This window comes from Brachypodium distachyon, chromosome 5 (genome assembly GCF_000005505.3).
Source record: "Brachypodium distachyon strain Bd21 chromosome 5, Brachypodium_distachyon_v3.0, whole genome shotgun sequence".
In the NCBI taxonomy this organism is placed as follows: domain Eukaryota; kingdom Viridiplantae; phylum Streptophyta; class Magnoliopsida; order Poales; family Poaceae; genus Brachypodium; species Brachypodium distachyon.
Window position 1 is genome coordinate 23,597,957 of NC_016135.3, and position 16,164 is coordinate 23,614,120.

At 48.7% G+C, this 16,164-nt stretch overlaps 2 protein-coding genes across 2 annotated transcripts; both read right to left on the minus strand.

The window, feature by feature from the left end:
* Positions 1–673: 673 nt before the first annotated feature.
* On the minus strand, positions 674–4,709 carry LOC100833962 (growth-regulating factor 3). Its single transcript, XM_003580401.4, has 4 exons — positions 4,404–4,709; positions 4,077–4,324; positions 2,825–3,215; positions 674–1,407 (listed from the first exon to the last, which is right to left on the minus strand). The coding sequence occupies exons 1-4, from the start codon at positions 4,493–4,495 to the stop codon at positions 957–959; spliced, it is 1,182 nt and encodes a 393-aa protein (XP_003580449.1). The 5' UTR covers positions 4,496–4,709; the 3' UTR covers positions 674–956.
* An 8,489-nt stretch (positions 4,710–13,198) lies between these two features.
* On the minus strand, positions 13,199–14,726 carry LOC100835375. Its single transcript, XM_003580406.4, has 4 exons — positions 14,545–14,726; positions 14,313–14,451; positions 14,099–14,171; positions 13,199–13,740 (listed from the first exon to the last, which is right to left on the minus strand). Exons 1-4 carry the CDS (start codon positions 14,582–14,584, stop codon positions 13,468–13,470), a joined length of 525 nt encoding a protein of 174 aa, XP_003580454.1. The 5' UTR covers positions 14,585–14,726; the 3' UTR covers positions 13,199–13,467.
* Between the last annotated feature and the right edge of the window lie 1,438 nt (positions 14,727–16,164).

Sequence of the window (16,164 nt, forward strand, 5' to 3'; positions counted from 1 at the left end):
CCATGGCACCATCCTGAATCCTGACCCGTCCAGTGCCGCTATTTGCCAAAGCCGTAGTCCTCCGTAGGCCGCACACGAGGCATCCGGCACGCCGCTACTGACGCAGGGCTCGTACGTGTACCCTTGTACCACTGCACCACGACAGGCTTAACTGTACCGGGGTACCGCCGGCGTCTGCTTCCAGGACCAACAAGTGCAACGACCACGGCCCCACGCCCCCACGGCCACGAGTGAGAGTTTTTTACAGCCTGTTCCTCCACCACCATCAGCTTCCGAAACTTTGCGGCAGATCCATCCAGCATTATTGAGCCTTTCCTCTTTCTAATCGAGCTATCTACCGTGTCCCCTTCCGTCTCAACACGCCAAAGCGAGCCATAAAGAGGCATGGATGGAGATGGGCCATATAACAACTTGCTGATGATCTAAAGATGCCCGTACTATACCTGCCGCGGTTGCTATATTTCCTTCCGAGGATTGCGCAGGAAGCTAAGCCCGGATCGGGGCTTGCCGCCGCGACAAAGCAAAGAGATGCTACCGTGCAGTGCCCAGCCCATGTGAAGAACACGGAGTGAGAAAGGCATCACGTCTCGTTTGAGGATTTACGCAAGGGATAATGATACACGGAAAACTGATGGATGAGCTGGCGCAAAACGGAAGAAAAATGGTCGTTTTCAACAGCAAGTGCCTTTGAAAAAAGTTAGCGATGACATGAAAACTTCATACAGTTACGATACATGGCAAAACACACAAGGATAGTGTTCGAAAAGTACAGGGAAAAAAAGGAATTAATGGAGCATTTCATCGTGCTGCACGACCATGATGAGGCAACATCCAGGATTACTCCATACAAAATGAGCAACCGACAGTAAGCTCACATAGACAGTTGGGCCGATCCACATGGTGTTCACTCACCTGTGTTGATTTGAGGACCAGAAAACTTCTGCCAGATCGGCAGTTTACCGGGAGTATATGCCATTGGGTGACCGGGAGCTGGTGGTGGAGAAGTCGGAGGTTGTCATGGGAATGGAGATCGACAGCTTGGTCGCCGGGAAGGAGGTGGTGTTGGTGTCATCGGGCAGCTCCGGCCATGAGTCCCTCGCCTTCGGCCATTCGTCGAAGAAGGGGCGCAGCGTCTGGTTCTCCTGCTTCACGTTCTCATCGACAGTCGTCACGAAGTCGCCTCCAAAGAAAGAAAACGGCTCCCTTTCCGCCTTTGGCAGCGAGCAGATTGTATTCTGGTCTAGACCACTCAGTGTTCCAATCAGAGGGTAGCTCGAAAGTGAAAATGCAGATGTCTGGGACGGCAGTAGGCGCCATGAGTAGTTATCCATAGAGGTATCCATGGCTCCAGTCATGAACTGGCTCTGCTCGTCCATCGCCAAAGACCTCACTCCATAAGTGGAATACCTGAATTGCAAAGGTTACATTGAGGGCTCGACCATGAGTATATAACAGATTAATGATGTAACATAAAACATGATGGATCATTATAGTACAAAACAGTATAATGATCCATGGACCATGAGTATATAGCAGATTAATGATCCATACACTCAACAACAAAGGTTACATTGAGGGCTCGGACCATGAGTATAATACAACACAGTAAAGTAAAACTGTTTGTGAAAAACAACGTTGTTGAAGCAAAGATCTTAAAAAAAGTGCTGGGAACTCAAATTAGCGTCTACTCATCCACACACACATGATGGGAGTTTCTATAACTGAACTTATTGGATAGTAGTGACCTTGAATATATATTGGCCTAAGAGTAGGCTGGAAACTCAAATAGCATGTCATTCACACAAATGATGGAGTTTCTATAACTGAACTTATCGGATAATAGTGATCTAGAATATACACAGGCGTAAGAGCAGGCTGAAAACTCAAATAGCATTTAGTCATTCACACACACACACGATGGAGTTTCTACAATTGAACTTATTGGATAATAGTGATCTAGAATATACGTCCTCTTTAAACCTGAAACTGTGAAACACATTTCTTGGCTACTAGACAAGACAAAAGGGACAAAGCGTGCTGCACATTTAAAAGCAGCAGTTCATGGCAGGAGAAAATAAAACAAAACAAAAATAGGAAGCCAGACATCTAAGCAAGCATGATTGGCAGCAATGCAGCCTCATGTGCCGACTGCCCCGCAGGTAACCCTACAATGACCAACTTCAGTAAAGGGGAGTAGTTAACTCACAAAGTTCTGATGAAAGATTAAAAAAAAGGTTCAGAATGGATGGGCAAAAGGGGATGGGCTTCCAGTATCATGCTAGCCTTTTCAGATGGTTTCAGGTATAGAAAGGAAGAAACAGATAAGTTTTACTGGGGCAGAACTGACATTATTTCCAGTCCGGCCAGAAACAAGAAAAACACCACTTGTCACTTGTCAGTGGAAGAACAAATCAGCAAAATAAATTCCAGGTCTAAGATGGAGCAGGGGCAGAGAGCAGCAGGCACGAGCTCTGAGCATAAAACCCAGATACGTTTCATCTTTTATGGGCAGAGCTGTAGATGTATTTCAATCTACTAGAACACCCTGCTCTGAACTTCCATCAGAGCATCACTCTGTTTCTCAATCTTCTCAGGCTAAAATCTGGTCCCAGAAAGCATGGTCAGATACTGCGAGGCGATATGGCATAAGATCACACATATGGTCAGAAGACCACTACTGGATGCTGCACTGCTAGTCTGATCAACACCTACTGTGATGATGTCTACTTATGCAATCAAGCATTCTATCTGACACACGTATCAGTTTGGTAAACAGCAAGCAAACAGCACGGGAATGTTTGCAGAGATGAAAAATAGAGATCACCTGAAATCTTTGTTTCCGCCACCACCAGCGGTCGCGTAAGGCGCAGCATTGTCCATGTGCAGCTGAGTAGACCCCAAGGTGAAAGAGCCAGGCGCGCCGCCGCCGCCATTGGCAATCGCTGGATACAGCGAGTGGCTCTGGAAGGCGGTTGCTCTGGCGGGCGCGGCGGCGCTGGGGGTCTGCTGCTGCTGCTGCGACTGCGATAGGGGTGCGACGAGCTGCGTTTCCACAGGCTTTCTTGAACGGTTGCGGCCGCGGTGCATGTGGCGCTCGCAGTACTTGGAGTCCTGGGCGGCCTCCTTGGAGCACCGCCACTTCTTGCCGTCCGTACGCCGGCACCGCCCTGGCTCGGGATCCAGCTTCTTGCCGAAGTAGGACGACCCGTACCCGACTGCAAAAAATAACCAGACACAAAAAACCACAAGTCAATGATGTCATGTGATCGATCGCTGCGCGCCTACATCTGGAGTACACACGTAGGTGTCGGTGCTCATCCGGAGGGACCAAATCCGGAGGAGACGCCGACGCGAGAGTCGCAGTCAAACGACGGCGTCCAATCTCATCTCGCAGCAATCAATCAGGCGGCCGGCCGGCCGGCCGGAGATGGTGCACAGGACGGGAGCCGTCGCGGTCAGTAGTACCAGATCTACCCAATCATTCACCCCCCAAGAACGTAGGCGAAATTACTTCCGGGGGAAAGCACAGCAGCAACTGTATGCATCTGATCTGAGGGTCGTACGTACTGTGCCGATTATTTCTTGCTTTTTTGGTTGCATATTTTGTTGGGGGTCCATGTGATGGGATGCAGGATGATGGCTCAAATCGCAGGACCAGTAGTGAATGCGTGGGTAAGGCTCCCAACAACCAGACAGGAACAACCCCTATCAGAGAAGGACCAATAAACTAACCACCTCTTTTAGATTTTCGCATGGGCCAAGAACATCTAATCAAACCACATGAGGCTTCTATCCAATTAAAAAACAACCTCCTCACTAACACAGGAGGCTATAGCTAGGTATAGGAGGAGCAAATCTTAAAACCGAAGCCGAGCACGAGTATTGGATTAGAAAAATGCGACCCTTTCCGCGGACCAAATCCGGAACAAGATTAACAAATGACCGGGAAGTAGTACTCCTACTAATTAACAAACCGGAGCACCTGAATCAAATCTCTCGATCCGAATAAACAAAGCAAGCAAATCGCACAAGCAATGCAAAAAAAGTGCTGCAGGGATGGATGGATGGATACGTACGGGCGGCGTGGTGCAGGTAGAAGCGCGAGGCGAGGGAGTCGAAGCCCCGGCGGATGGGGAGGAGGAGATCCGGCGGGACGGGCACGCCGGCGACGAGGTACTTGTATATGAGCGCCTGCTGCTCCAGCTCCTCGTACTGCGCCGCCGTGAACGTCGCCGGCCTCGGCGCCCACCTCGCGCTCATCGTGTGCTGCTGCTGCTGCTGCCCTGACGGCGGCGGCGGCGGCGGCGCCTCCTCCCCGGCGACCCTGCACATTAGCTCACCAACTCTTAGGCCATGTCCAAAGCTATACGGGCGGAGGAGGAGGAAGGAGAAGAGGCGCTTACGGGTAGAGAGGGGAGGAGCGGCAGAAGGGGAAGATGGAGGGGGAGGGGCGGTGGTCGGTTGCCGGCGACAGGGAGGCAAAGGGCATCGCCATATATGCTGCTCGCGCTCTCTCTCCTCTGCTAGCTGCCTCTCCGGCCTCTCTTTTAATGTGCCGTGCTCTTGCCTTTTACTACTTGCCTTGCCTGGGCTGGGCTGCTCTGTCTCTTTCCCTCTGTCTCTGTAGTCTGTATGTAGGCTTAGCAGGGCGGCTGGCTCGATCGATCTGCCTGACGAGGAGACGAGAGGGGAGGAACCCGGAGGAGGGAGCTATATAGCCCTGGCGCAGATGATAGACGCCGCGTGAGGCCGACACGGGAGGGTTCCAGCTAAGGCACAAGCACCTGCGTCTCACTCCATCTCTCGCCCTCCCATCCATCGGTTGCTCGTTTTTATTTTCCGTTTTGTTCAGGAACTTAGCATCTTCAGGATAGATAGACTCTGGATATGTTATCGGATGGACTAATGCCCCAAGCTTTGTTCACGACCCAATGCATTGTTTAGCGAGTGTGATCAACAACCATAGCTATCACGGTCAAGATTTTAAATTTGTTTAACTTACATGACTGTTGAACGAAACTAAATGAGTGGACCCGGCGGATATTAGCATCGAGTCACAAATAATTATTTTTCAGGTCGCTTTAGAAATAGCAAAATTGTTTGTTGTTTATTTTCCAGTACAATGGGACGGAGAGACTCGGAGCACTTGTATTGACCAAATTGTAAATTATTAAGCTCTCCTACAATCAGTACACCATTTTTCTGTAAGCGAGGGCAAGAGCTGCGCCATTTGGTATAAAAAGCAGATGATTGCCCGGTTATTTGAAAGAAAGCAGAAAACTAAAGTTTGAGAATAGGGTTTAGACAATGTCCGGTTATCAAACCTAGGGTTGCAAGCAGCACGACGCTACACCAGATAAACTTGATGGCTACACCGGCTAAACTTGATGAAGTTAGCAAAGTATGCATTGATTATATCAATCAATACGAAGAGTTTGATTTGGGGGCTACAATACACCAATCGTCACCTTTTCCAACCCTAGACATACCAATCATAAGAAGAAGAAAAAACTGAACGAAAAGGGGTCGCCACACGCTGTCATGGTCGTGCATCCAGTTGGCGGAAGGACATCCCCTCTTTGTTGCCTTCCCTTCGTTAATCATGGTTTTCGATTGCAAACTAGGATTATGTGGGAGAGTTTGTTGTTAAAAGTTTTGATTCGTCTGCCTTCTTATTTCGAGCAAGAGGCATCTCTAGCCTTGCAACGGTCTTTGCACGTGTCCGTTCTTATTTCGAGAAAGCGTTACTATAATTTGCCAGATAATTTCACTTCTCCCGACGTCCACACCAACTAGCAATGCTCATAGCCTTTATAAATATAAGTATATTTGTTTAAAAAAATATTGTACATGGAGTAGTGCAGACATTTCTCCATCATACACCAAGCTCAGTGCTCATGGGAAACAAATTAATGGGAGCGAATCCTTATGTTGCACAACCTCTAAGCCATGGTTCTAATTTGTTCATTCGTAGAAATTGCAAATCATCAGTATTGAGTGTAGTTGTACCAATCGTCAAATCGATATTTCTCTGATTTTTTAAAAATATCAAGGTCATGTTTTGTTCTCCAAAATGAGCAACTATTCTCCCAGAGAAATTACAAAAAGACAGATCACTTCAAAATCCGTGTAAAAATCATAAGGCCTTCGATTGCGAGGGCTGGTCGGCGAGTTTCTTACTCCACGTAATTACCTGTGAGTTCTTCCTCCCTCCTTTCGACTTTCCTCTGCACTTCTTTGTAACCGGTGGTGTGGACGGCGTATTTCCGTTTGTATGAATGGGTTGGGGAGGGATCGCATGTTAAAAAAACTATAAGGCGAGCAAAAGGATCTAAAACCAAAACATTTACTGGGGGTTGCCCCGTGAAAAGGACCGGCCGAGAAAGCCAAAACGGTGCGTACGGGCTTCACGTGCAGCGACCGCGAGCGTCGTAAACCGGCGGACGTTTCTTTCGCGCGCATCTCATTGCGCGCGGTGCCGCCGACTTCTCTCGCTGGCTGGCTATCGCAGGGACAAAAACCACGCAGATGGGATGGGAGAGCAGGTTACACCTGACACACATATATGCAACTTTTTCCGTTGCCTTACGGCTTAGGCGAACGGTTAAAGCTAAGCTAACCCCTGCCTTTTTGGTTGGATATGGTTCCATGCTTTGCATGCCAGGAATGAACATGTGTAGCAACAGGGACGCTCGTCACTGCATACGAAATTGCGACCGGACCATCCCATGCTGAGCTGCTTCTTCCATCCTACCATCTCCTAAGGATCGTCACCCTTGTTTTGTTTGTACGCGCACACGTAAGTATGCAGTATACACGACATGATACACAGAGAACTAGTGGAACTGTAAAAAGGCTAATACGGAGTACTGCTGATTTTTCCGTACGTGGGGAGCGCGGCAGAGATGCGGGCAAAGCCTGAACGAACTACCCGTCTTTGCATGCATGCGTGCCAAGCGTAGGGGATCTTTTACAATTTCTGCAAAACTCGTCATCACCAAAATATCTGCAACGCAGGCAAGTGGATGGCAGAACAGCTTGAGCTTAGGTTTGTGAGATAGGAATCGGAAAGGGCGCACAGGAATATGGGAGCAGTTAAGGAGGGTGGGGGTCATGGACTCGTGGATCGATGGTCCACGGGCCACGGCCACCTCACCGCCGGGCCAATGCACCGGATCAGGGCACCTGTACTACGCGGCGAGCCCCGTGCACCAGTGCATGTAATGTGTGTGTGTGCATCCTGCGCATGCAACTGTCCCTGCGTAGGTGTCCGGCTCCGGTTCGGCTTTGGTGGACAGCTGGTGCACGTGATGGGCGAGGCGGAAGCATGCTCCCCTTCCATCGGTCACCAAACATTAGCTGTAGTAGGCGTTGTTGATGATAAGGCAGCTAGCAAAGCAATCAATGATGAACAAGCTTTTGCGACTCATGCATATGCTCCAAGTATAATGGACTTTGCATCTTCGCATGCGAGGACCGACGGTGGATCGTAAGTCGTAACAAGTCACCGTTTACCCAAGGCTTGGTTGGTTGTACAGATGACTCAAAGTCGCGATCACCCCGAACAGCTGCAATTGCTGCTGCGTCGTGGTGTTTCTTTCCTTGCAACATGAGCTCCAAAAGCGACTCTACATCGTTTGTGGCATTTAAGCCACACTACCTTTGTTTGACTTGTAGGCGCCTTACTCCCTTGTTGCGGGAGAGGGAAACTTGTGTCCAGGGAGCACAAGTTTCCACGGACAGTTGGCCTGTTAAAATCCTTGCACTATTTTGGTAGACGGAATAATGCGGCGGGGGGCCTGCTTTTTTTCACGTCCAGCTGTTTTCCTCAGAGATGGGACCCGCGTCCACAGCCCATATACTCCCTGGGCCCCGCCCGCGCTGATGGCCTTCTCGAGAAGCGTGTTTGCTGAACAGAAATATCGTTAGCCCGTCACAAGTTCACAACTCACGAACACAGTATCATGACTTACGACACATTACTCCTGCACTCCTCTCGTTAGCTCAAGTTAAAGCTTCTGTCCGATCAAATCCATGTACTATCAGAAAGTTCAGAGCTCGTTATCAAGAAAGAAAAAAAGAAAGAAAGTACTGAGCTCCGCGTTAAAAGAAGAACAAGTTCAGGGCCGGCGGGTTCAGGGCATGATCGAACACGTTGACTGCACCTGGAGAACATCCTCAACTGGAGCAGTACACTTGCCGTGTGCGTGGACAGAATACAATACCAGGGACCTGCATGCGCGCAGTGCACTGCATACACAGGACAGAGTCTACATAACCTCTGTTTGCCTCGGCAGCATCTGGCCGCTGTCCTCCTGCCTTGGCAAGCAGCGGCACGAGCACGAGGTGTTGAAGCTTAAGTGGATTGCCGAGACTCTTTCATCAGATCGTGTCTTTTGATGAGCAGGTCTTTTTCTACGAAGCTGCGACACGCCCATCGCCACCGGCTCTAGCTCGAGTCGAGTAGGTGCCTGTGCGGATCGCGGCCGCCGCCATCGACGGCACTGCTCGACCGATTCGCCCGCTGGTGTGAGCCGCTCTCCCGTCGGCTTCGGCGGGACTGTGCGCGCACACGCGACGGCCGGGCCGCGGCAGCCGTCGTGCGCTAGCGGCGAGGCGACGCAAGAACACCCCCGTCTGGATCAACAATAATGCAGTTTTTGCGGCGCGGAGGGTGCTGCCGGTGGGTGGCCGGGTGGGTTTGGTTCGTTTCAGCTAGCTGCGAGCGAGCGAGAACACCCAACCCAACACACCGCCGCGCGCACTCGCGGGGAGCCAGGGCCCAGGCGGCCACGTGAGTGACGCGCTGAAAAGAAAGTGGTTGGCTCGATCTCGGGCCGTGTTTGTTGGTGGCGACGGCCGGGGGTGGGTTGCTTCGTACGCTGACGGGGGTCCGGAGGAGAGATAGAGAGTGGAGGCTACCTCTGGTGCGCGTGTCTCTATCCGGAAGGAAAGGCCCGCCTGCTGACCACCGAGCTCGTACGGCCGCTGCTCATGCGCCGACAAGCTGTCTCCCGGAGTATCTCGGGTTGGCCGGTCAAACTCATATTCAAACGGGAGATGGAAAACCAAGCTGGTAAATGTGCTCAACCAAAGAGAGGGCCGTGACGTGAGTGGTAAAAACTACTACGAGTACTGCATTAGTCTTGTTCTAACATTTGGATTTACTGCCGCAGGGGACCACCAACGGAGCCATCTTCATGGGCCGCGGATCGAGTCTGCATCGGCAAACTGGTGCATCACACGCTGCGATGGTCCAATGCGTTGTGTCTGAGACGCTGGCATACTCAGATGACGTCCCGGCGCACACGAGCGCTGAGCCTAACTACTACTGCAATATCTCGGACCCCCAACTGACGTGCAGTAGGCATACACGGGCAGGAAAGCTTTTCAGACTCGAGAGCATAGGTAGCAGTATAGTCCAAACAAAAAAAAGAGAGCCTGTGTAGTACCACACAAGACGTCACCGTCCACACGCGCCCTTTTTTCTGCTGTTGTCCAGACCCCAGAATCACCAGAAAACAGAAAGAAAGAAAATCTCGGCAGAAACCCTGGCGCCTCCAAGCTAGCGTCTCTGCGATCTCTGGTTGCATAGGTGCCTGCAAGCACCAGCCACCTGACGATGTGAATAAAGTAGAAATAAATAAATCCAGCAACTAGTATACTCGTATCGATGATGGCTAACGGTTCTTGTATACTCCGTATCTCTCTCTTGCCATGGTTACGTGTTATGTAAGGTGGCGTCCAAGCGACGGCCTGCGCCGTACGCACACTCATACAAGTGCCGGCCATGTGCCAAAACCACAGTGGAAATCAATCAGGATTCAGGCAACGAGATGAGGGCATGAGGCGCGTGTTTGAATCATTTTCACGGGCTCTGTCCAAAGATCTGGACTGCCAAGACCGCTACATGAACACGGTGGCCCTAGCCCCTGCGCTCACATGCAGTCGTAACTACCACCCGCTGCGTCAGATAGAAACAAGGAGAGCAGAAGTGGAAGAGGGCAAAACTGAAGCTCGAGTGAGTCCCAGACATCATGAAATGCACGTGACCGCACGGAGGAGGCATGCCCCCTCACACAGGCTCAGGGCCAAGTTTGTCAGTTCTCTTCACCGTGCGCTGACGGGTGGGCATGGCTGTCGGTGTACCGCCACTGAAGAACCAATCTAGTCTCACGGTCACGGCTCACCGCTTTTCAAGGCGATCTTTTCTGAGCCGCAAATCTCCATTCCCTTCATGTGTGCTGGACGCTGGACCCCTCTCGAGAAAAACGGGCAGAAAACTGAGGGAGGTGAGCCCAAATGGTCAGAGATGCCTGCCTCCCATATTCAGAAAATTGAATGACAAGGAGCGACCTTTAGCTAGACTGCTAGAGTAGCTACCTGTGTCTGCCTTGCTGGGCACAAGGAAACGAGAAAACGAAAACCCAGCCGAATCATCAATGCTAGCGTTAGCAAAAAAGATTTTCTAAAGCTGCAGTAACTACCCCTAGTAAGTGTATACAGTGCTAGTCGTGGTACCAATGTACAACCTGTGTACCACCACGTTATTAGAGGCTGCAGCTCGTACCTGTACGTGCTTAATTTTACTCAGAGACACAGAGCTACTCCACTATACGGGCCTACGGCCTGCTAGTATACACCAAAAAGCACAGTGCTCCTGCAGATATGATGCTGATGCATGCATTATTAATTGCTGCGAACTTAAAACCGGCCTTTGACGGGACTCGGGAGACCATCCATCGCGTCCCCCACCGCAAACAGCAAATGGCCGCCGATGGATCGACGACTCGCTTTGCTTTTTTGTGATCGATGATGGGTGAGTGGCGGCGCCCAGCTAGGCTATAGGCTAAAGCTAGCTGTCCATGCCGCTGCCCGCCAGATCCCCCTCCCGGTGACAAGACAACTACCAGTACCTGTCAGACACCCTATACGCGCGCAGCTAGCTAGCTGGCCCATGCATACATATATGCTCTTGTTCTGTCACCGGCAACTCCACCTGATCTCGTTTTAAAGCTAGCACTATCAATGTTTCAACGCTCTTTTTCTTAATTGAAAGGATCTTCCTCGTCCCGACTTCTCCAACCTAAACCAACTTTTGCATCCTTTCGCCAAGGATGGTCGCTGGAGCGCGTCTGAACCGAGTCGAAGTACGTAACACTCCAGCGAATATCGCACAATCCCTTTCTTACTTATCGTATCACAACGAGCTGGAGTAGCTTAGCTTGCGTGAGTCGAAAACGAAGCGGGCGAAGGATTGGATGAGGACAGGTTGGAAGGCTGGCCATAGCTAATGGCGAGGGTGTCCTATCAAATCAAATCATGAACCAACCAAACCAGAAGCCCATCATCCTTCCCTTTTTACGTCGACATGGGCTGCGCGCTTGAAAACGGGGGCGGGGGCGGGGGCGGGGCCGCCTCACGTGACGCAAAGCGGCCCCCGGCAGAGACACGCGGGTGCGCGAAGGGAGGCAAAGTATAGTTCATCTGTTTGCTACGCTTCGCACGGTGGTTGGGAATTTGGGATCGAGATGGGCTCGCCGGTGCGCTAAGCTTTGCTGCTGCCGATGCGCCGACAGGGCTCTCGGCCTTGGAAAGGGTCCCCGATGGATTCGTGGCCTGTGCCAGCGGTTGGTTGCGCCGGTATAGGAAAGCTGGCCTACAGACCGTTCTGAAAGTGGTGTCCTTGCGACGATCGATCCAGGGCTTCCGTTGATGGATGACGGTATGACAGTATGTATGAAGTATGAATCACTCTAGCGGGATCTCATTGGCCAGAATGTATAAGACGCCATGGTTACATGCACAGCACAGTCTAAATTCCGGTAGGCTACTGCTGCGTACGCCGTACAGCATACATTTTTTTTCAGGGGTTCCGTACAGCATACATAAGATCCATAATATGATCACTCTCTAAACTGTTGGTGCTTTATTTTTTTGCTACCCAGTTCGATTCAGTTCCATGTGGGCCTTGGGGGTGACATGCTTTTTTTTTTGAGAGGTCTTGGGGGTGACAGGCTGAGAAATGCCCAGGAGAGTATATTTTACAGCCCATGTATGGCTTGTTGGTTCTTTGCCGACTTGTTATGGGCTGTAAAATATGCAAAATACATGGGCTGTAATTTTGTTTTGTTAAATGGGCCGTACCAAGAGGGCCAGCCAAAAAGACACATAGAACATTGTTTTTAGGCCTGCTTTACCTTTATGGGGCTTTAGTTTGGATGGAAAATAAGCCCATTGTTCGCTCCTTCAAGCAGCCCAAACGAACGTCCATCAGATTTTTTTATTCAAATAATTTCCAAAGCATAGGAATATGAAAAACATATAATTTAGATGCCATCATATAGTGTTTATCTCAGGAACTGGCATATTATCTCTTACATGAATAGAAAACACAAAAAAGAAACAAGACGAGTTGTTTGATTAGGAAAAACACATCAATTTTTAACGATAGGCTGAATAGGAGCATGGCATAGTTGTCATGTAAATAAAGAAATTTTTCTGAAGGGTTGGATTCATAGAAAATTTCTTTTGAACTTGACTGCGGAGTGAGCCATAGAAAAACTTCGTATGGATTGAAATCCTACAAATCAAATAAGCCTCGTAGAAAAAAATACATAAAGATTTTAACTTTGGGATCCCTTTGAACGAAAGGAGCCCTAAGAGCATGTACAATGCAAGATGCCTAGGTGGGTGTTTAGAAAAATTAACCGGTTTTTGTTAAGCACTGATGCTTATTTAGACTAAGTAGATGCCTAACTTGACACCTCCTCTATACAAATAAGCACTGGTGCTTACGAAAATTCAAATGCAGTTTTAATTCTTTTTATGTTACCTTTGTGTTTTTGGCAGTGATATCTCGGTGGCGGTTGCAGTGTCAAGCAGAATAACAATTTCATCGGCTGTTTTCCTGTTCTAGATGTGTAGACATTAAGAAACGTTGTGAGTAATCCACTATGGCCACTCAGCTGGCGCGATGGTTCATGAAATCATGAGAGGCGAGCGTCAAATTTGGAAGTCCAGAGCTTGGCTAGAGCAGCTGCTAGGTTATGCACAGGAAGACACTTTTGGTTTTATCCACCCCGGATAATCACTTGTATTCCGTTGAACATTTTGATTAAACAAAGTTTGCCCGTGAGCCTCAAAAAGAGAAGCTAGATGCGGAGATCCATCAAAAGTAGTGAAATCGCAAAGTACGTAAAAAAGCGTGGCAACTCGACTACGACTTTATTCGGGTACTGAACTCTCCGAACTGTATCGATTCCCTGAACTTATCATGGCAAGCAGCCGATCTGTTCTTTATGGATACACCGCACGTAGCACCAAAACCACAAGAGATTACATCAAAACAATACCCCAAAGAGCACCAAGCACTCAGGAAATCTGTGCAATTCTACCACCAAAACATAGTGGCAGGATGCATTTACAACTTGCACTTGCAAGCTAACCTCGATCGGAACTCTTCTTCTACTCGACGACGCCCTCGGCGGATCTCTGCACCAGCACGGCGGCCAGGGTGATGGCGGAGGCGTAGATGGCGTTGGGCACCTTGTGCACGACCTTGCCGACGCCGGGGACGCCCTCGGTGGCCCTCTTGGTCGCCAGCGCCAGCGCGGGGGCGGCCACCAGCGTGACGATCAGCTTGAAGCTGATCGCGCACAACGACTCGGCTGTCAGCTTCCTGATGAACTCGGCGAACTCCTCGCGGTCCAGGAGGCCGTCCAGGTTGATGTCAAACTCCTGCTTGCAATTCAGCATTTCGATTAACGCTGTAACTTTGATGTCAACCAACAGGATGTAAAACAGTACAAAATTCATCGACACTGAAAAAAGGAATTCAGTACATATCAGGCTGATGAAGTTCAGAGTTGTAAACAATACTGATCAACAACAGAGTGCACAGAAGTACTAATTCATAAATACTGCTGTACAAATGACTGAAATAAACTGCTCTGCACATGTCCACAGAGCCAAAAGCACCAGAAACCAAGATAGCTTTGCTTTCAGTAGAAGACATTGCTGAAGAACACGATATCCAGTTGACCAAACTAGTAGTAATAAATAAATCAAAATGAGACGGAGGGAAGATTATGGTTACTTCGATGAGCGCCTTGAGCCTCTCCTTGGATGGGGGATCGTAGTGCGGCCCCGGCAAGTACTTGTTGAGGTCACTGCCCACAATAACAAGAGGAACCAAATTAGAAACATCTTCTTTTTTTTGAAACAAAACAATACCCAAAAGAAACATCTGACAAGAATTTGACAGCAGCAGATAGATGCTGGGGCACATAAGATTGGATCGGCTGCTCTACTTGTAGACGCAGAGGACGGCGATGTAGACTTCTTCGAAGGCGAGGGCATCCTTCTCGCGCTTCTTGCTGATGTCCTCCGTGAGCCGGTCGAACACCTTGTCGGTGATCTTCCGCACCTGCCTCTCCTTCCACTGCCGTCCTGCACCAATTCGATTCGTATTTCACTTTCCGAGAAATTGGTTGCTCCGGGGTCTGGATCCGCTGATGAGAAAGGGGCGAATAGGTTGGGTACCTTGGAGCTTTTCTTGGAGAGACGCCCAGGCCTGCCCCATGGCGATGGCGGAGACCGGAGAACCGGAGAGGGGGCGCAAGGTAGGAGCAGCAGAGCCAGAGGAGATGTACGAGGGGTTAGGAAAAGCCAACGGAAGTATCTCCGGAGAGTGTGCGATTCTGGTTTTAGCTCATCTAATCTTGAGGAGCCTTTCTCTCTCCGCCTGTCGTGATCATGCTACAGCTACTAGAGGAGTGGTACCCAGGAGTTATACCCCCTTTGTGCACACAAGACAGCGCTAAAACACAAACGGAATTTATAACGAGCGAAAGTTCGTTTTTCAGTCTCAAGGAGTGAACGCTCTACCGGCCGATCGTGAAGATTGTGGCTGGGATCATGCCAGGGCCTTGCTTCCTCCGTTCCATAATATAAGACGCACACACATTTTAAGGTCCAACTTTGACCATCAATTTTATAACACATAATTCATATTTTGTTGGTCTAATTGGTGGTCAAAGCAAAATCTTGAAATACGTGCGTGCTTTATATTATGGAACGGAGGAAGTATGTGGTGGCAACTTTAGCCCTATAGGGTGGCAACTTTACTCCTATACGGCGGCAACTTTGGTCCGTAAAAGTGTCAAATTTAGTTTTGCGTGGTTGGCACTTTACCCTGTCGTGCCAAAAAGTTTATGGAGCGAACATTTAGTCTTGTGGGTGTCAAACTCTTTTTCTGAACTCCCGTGGGTGTCAAACTTTAGTTCTGTGGAGGTGGCAACTGTAGACTGTGGGGATAACTTTAGGTCTATGTGGATGGCAACTTATCTCGTCGCGCCGAAAAGCTAGGGAGCGAACGTTCACTCCTTATTTCATCCCACAAAATAAGAATACTTTGAGGGCCGCTTCCATTTTAATACCTCCTATAGAAATTTCGTAAAATTCTGTAATCTGAACATTTTTATCATGGTGAAATACGGCGCAAATCTGTATTCAGTGGAAATTTTCAATTCTAAACATTAGAACTCAAATAAACGTATGACATAAAAAATAGAACCTCGTATAAATTAAAAACTTTTTCATGAAAGCCTCATTTAAGTGGTTAGAGTTTGCACTTTTTAGCTGTTTTTTATACGAGTATAAGATTTAGTGAATGCAATTGAAAGTTTTCAGGTTTTCATAATAGAGCTTTTCACAAGATAATATGATATGTTCCTTTTCTTATAGAGCTTGTGCTTCGTGTAGGAGTACTACATTTTGCATGCAACTCTAAAGAAAATTGTGCAGCCAGTCAAACCTTATTATGCTGTATTATGAGCAACGTTTTAAAAAATCTTTCTTTCTATGATAACGTTTGTTATATTATGTGCTTTTAATTCCTATATGATTCAACATGTCGTAATTCAATATCTCTGTTTTCATGGGATACAATCAAATAATTTATTCTACATTTTATATGATACTTCCTCTGATCCTAAATTCTTGACTCAAATTTGCCCAAATATGGATGTATCTATTCTTAAAAAGCATCTAGATAAATGTAATATTGCGACAACAATTTAGAATGAGAGGGAGTATTATTTTGTTGTAGAGTCCACATAATGTCATGCCATGATATTCTTTTGTTTCCTTTCCATTCCCACG

Coding starts and splice junctions, on each gene's coding strand:
- LOC100833962 (XM_003580401.4), bottom strand. CDS start 4,495: ATGGCGATGCCCTTTGCCTCCCTGTCGCCGGCAACCGACCACCGCCCC. Junction 4,325..4,403: donor CGCTCCTCCCCTCTCTACCC/GTAAGCGCCTCT, acceptor GCTAATGTGCAG/GGTCGCCGGGGAGGAGGCGC. Junction 1,408..2,824: donor GGCGGAAACAAAGATTTCAG/GTGATCTCTATT, acceptor TTTGCAATTCAG/GTATTCCACTTATGGAGTGA.
- LOC100835375 (XM_003580406.4), bottom strand. CDS start 14,584: ATGGGGCAGGCCTGGGCGTCTCTCCAAGAAAAGCTCCAAG. Junction 14,172..14,312: donor GCCGTCCTCTGCGTCTACAA/GTAGAGCAGCCG, acceptor TATTGTGGGCAG/TGACCTCAACAAGTACTTGC. Junction 13,741..14,098: donor GGCTCAAGGCGCTCATCGAA/GTAACCATAATC, acceptor AATTGCAAGCAG/GAGTTTGACATCAACCTGGA.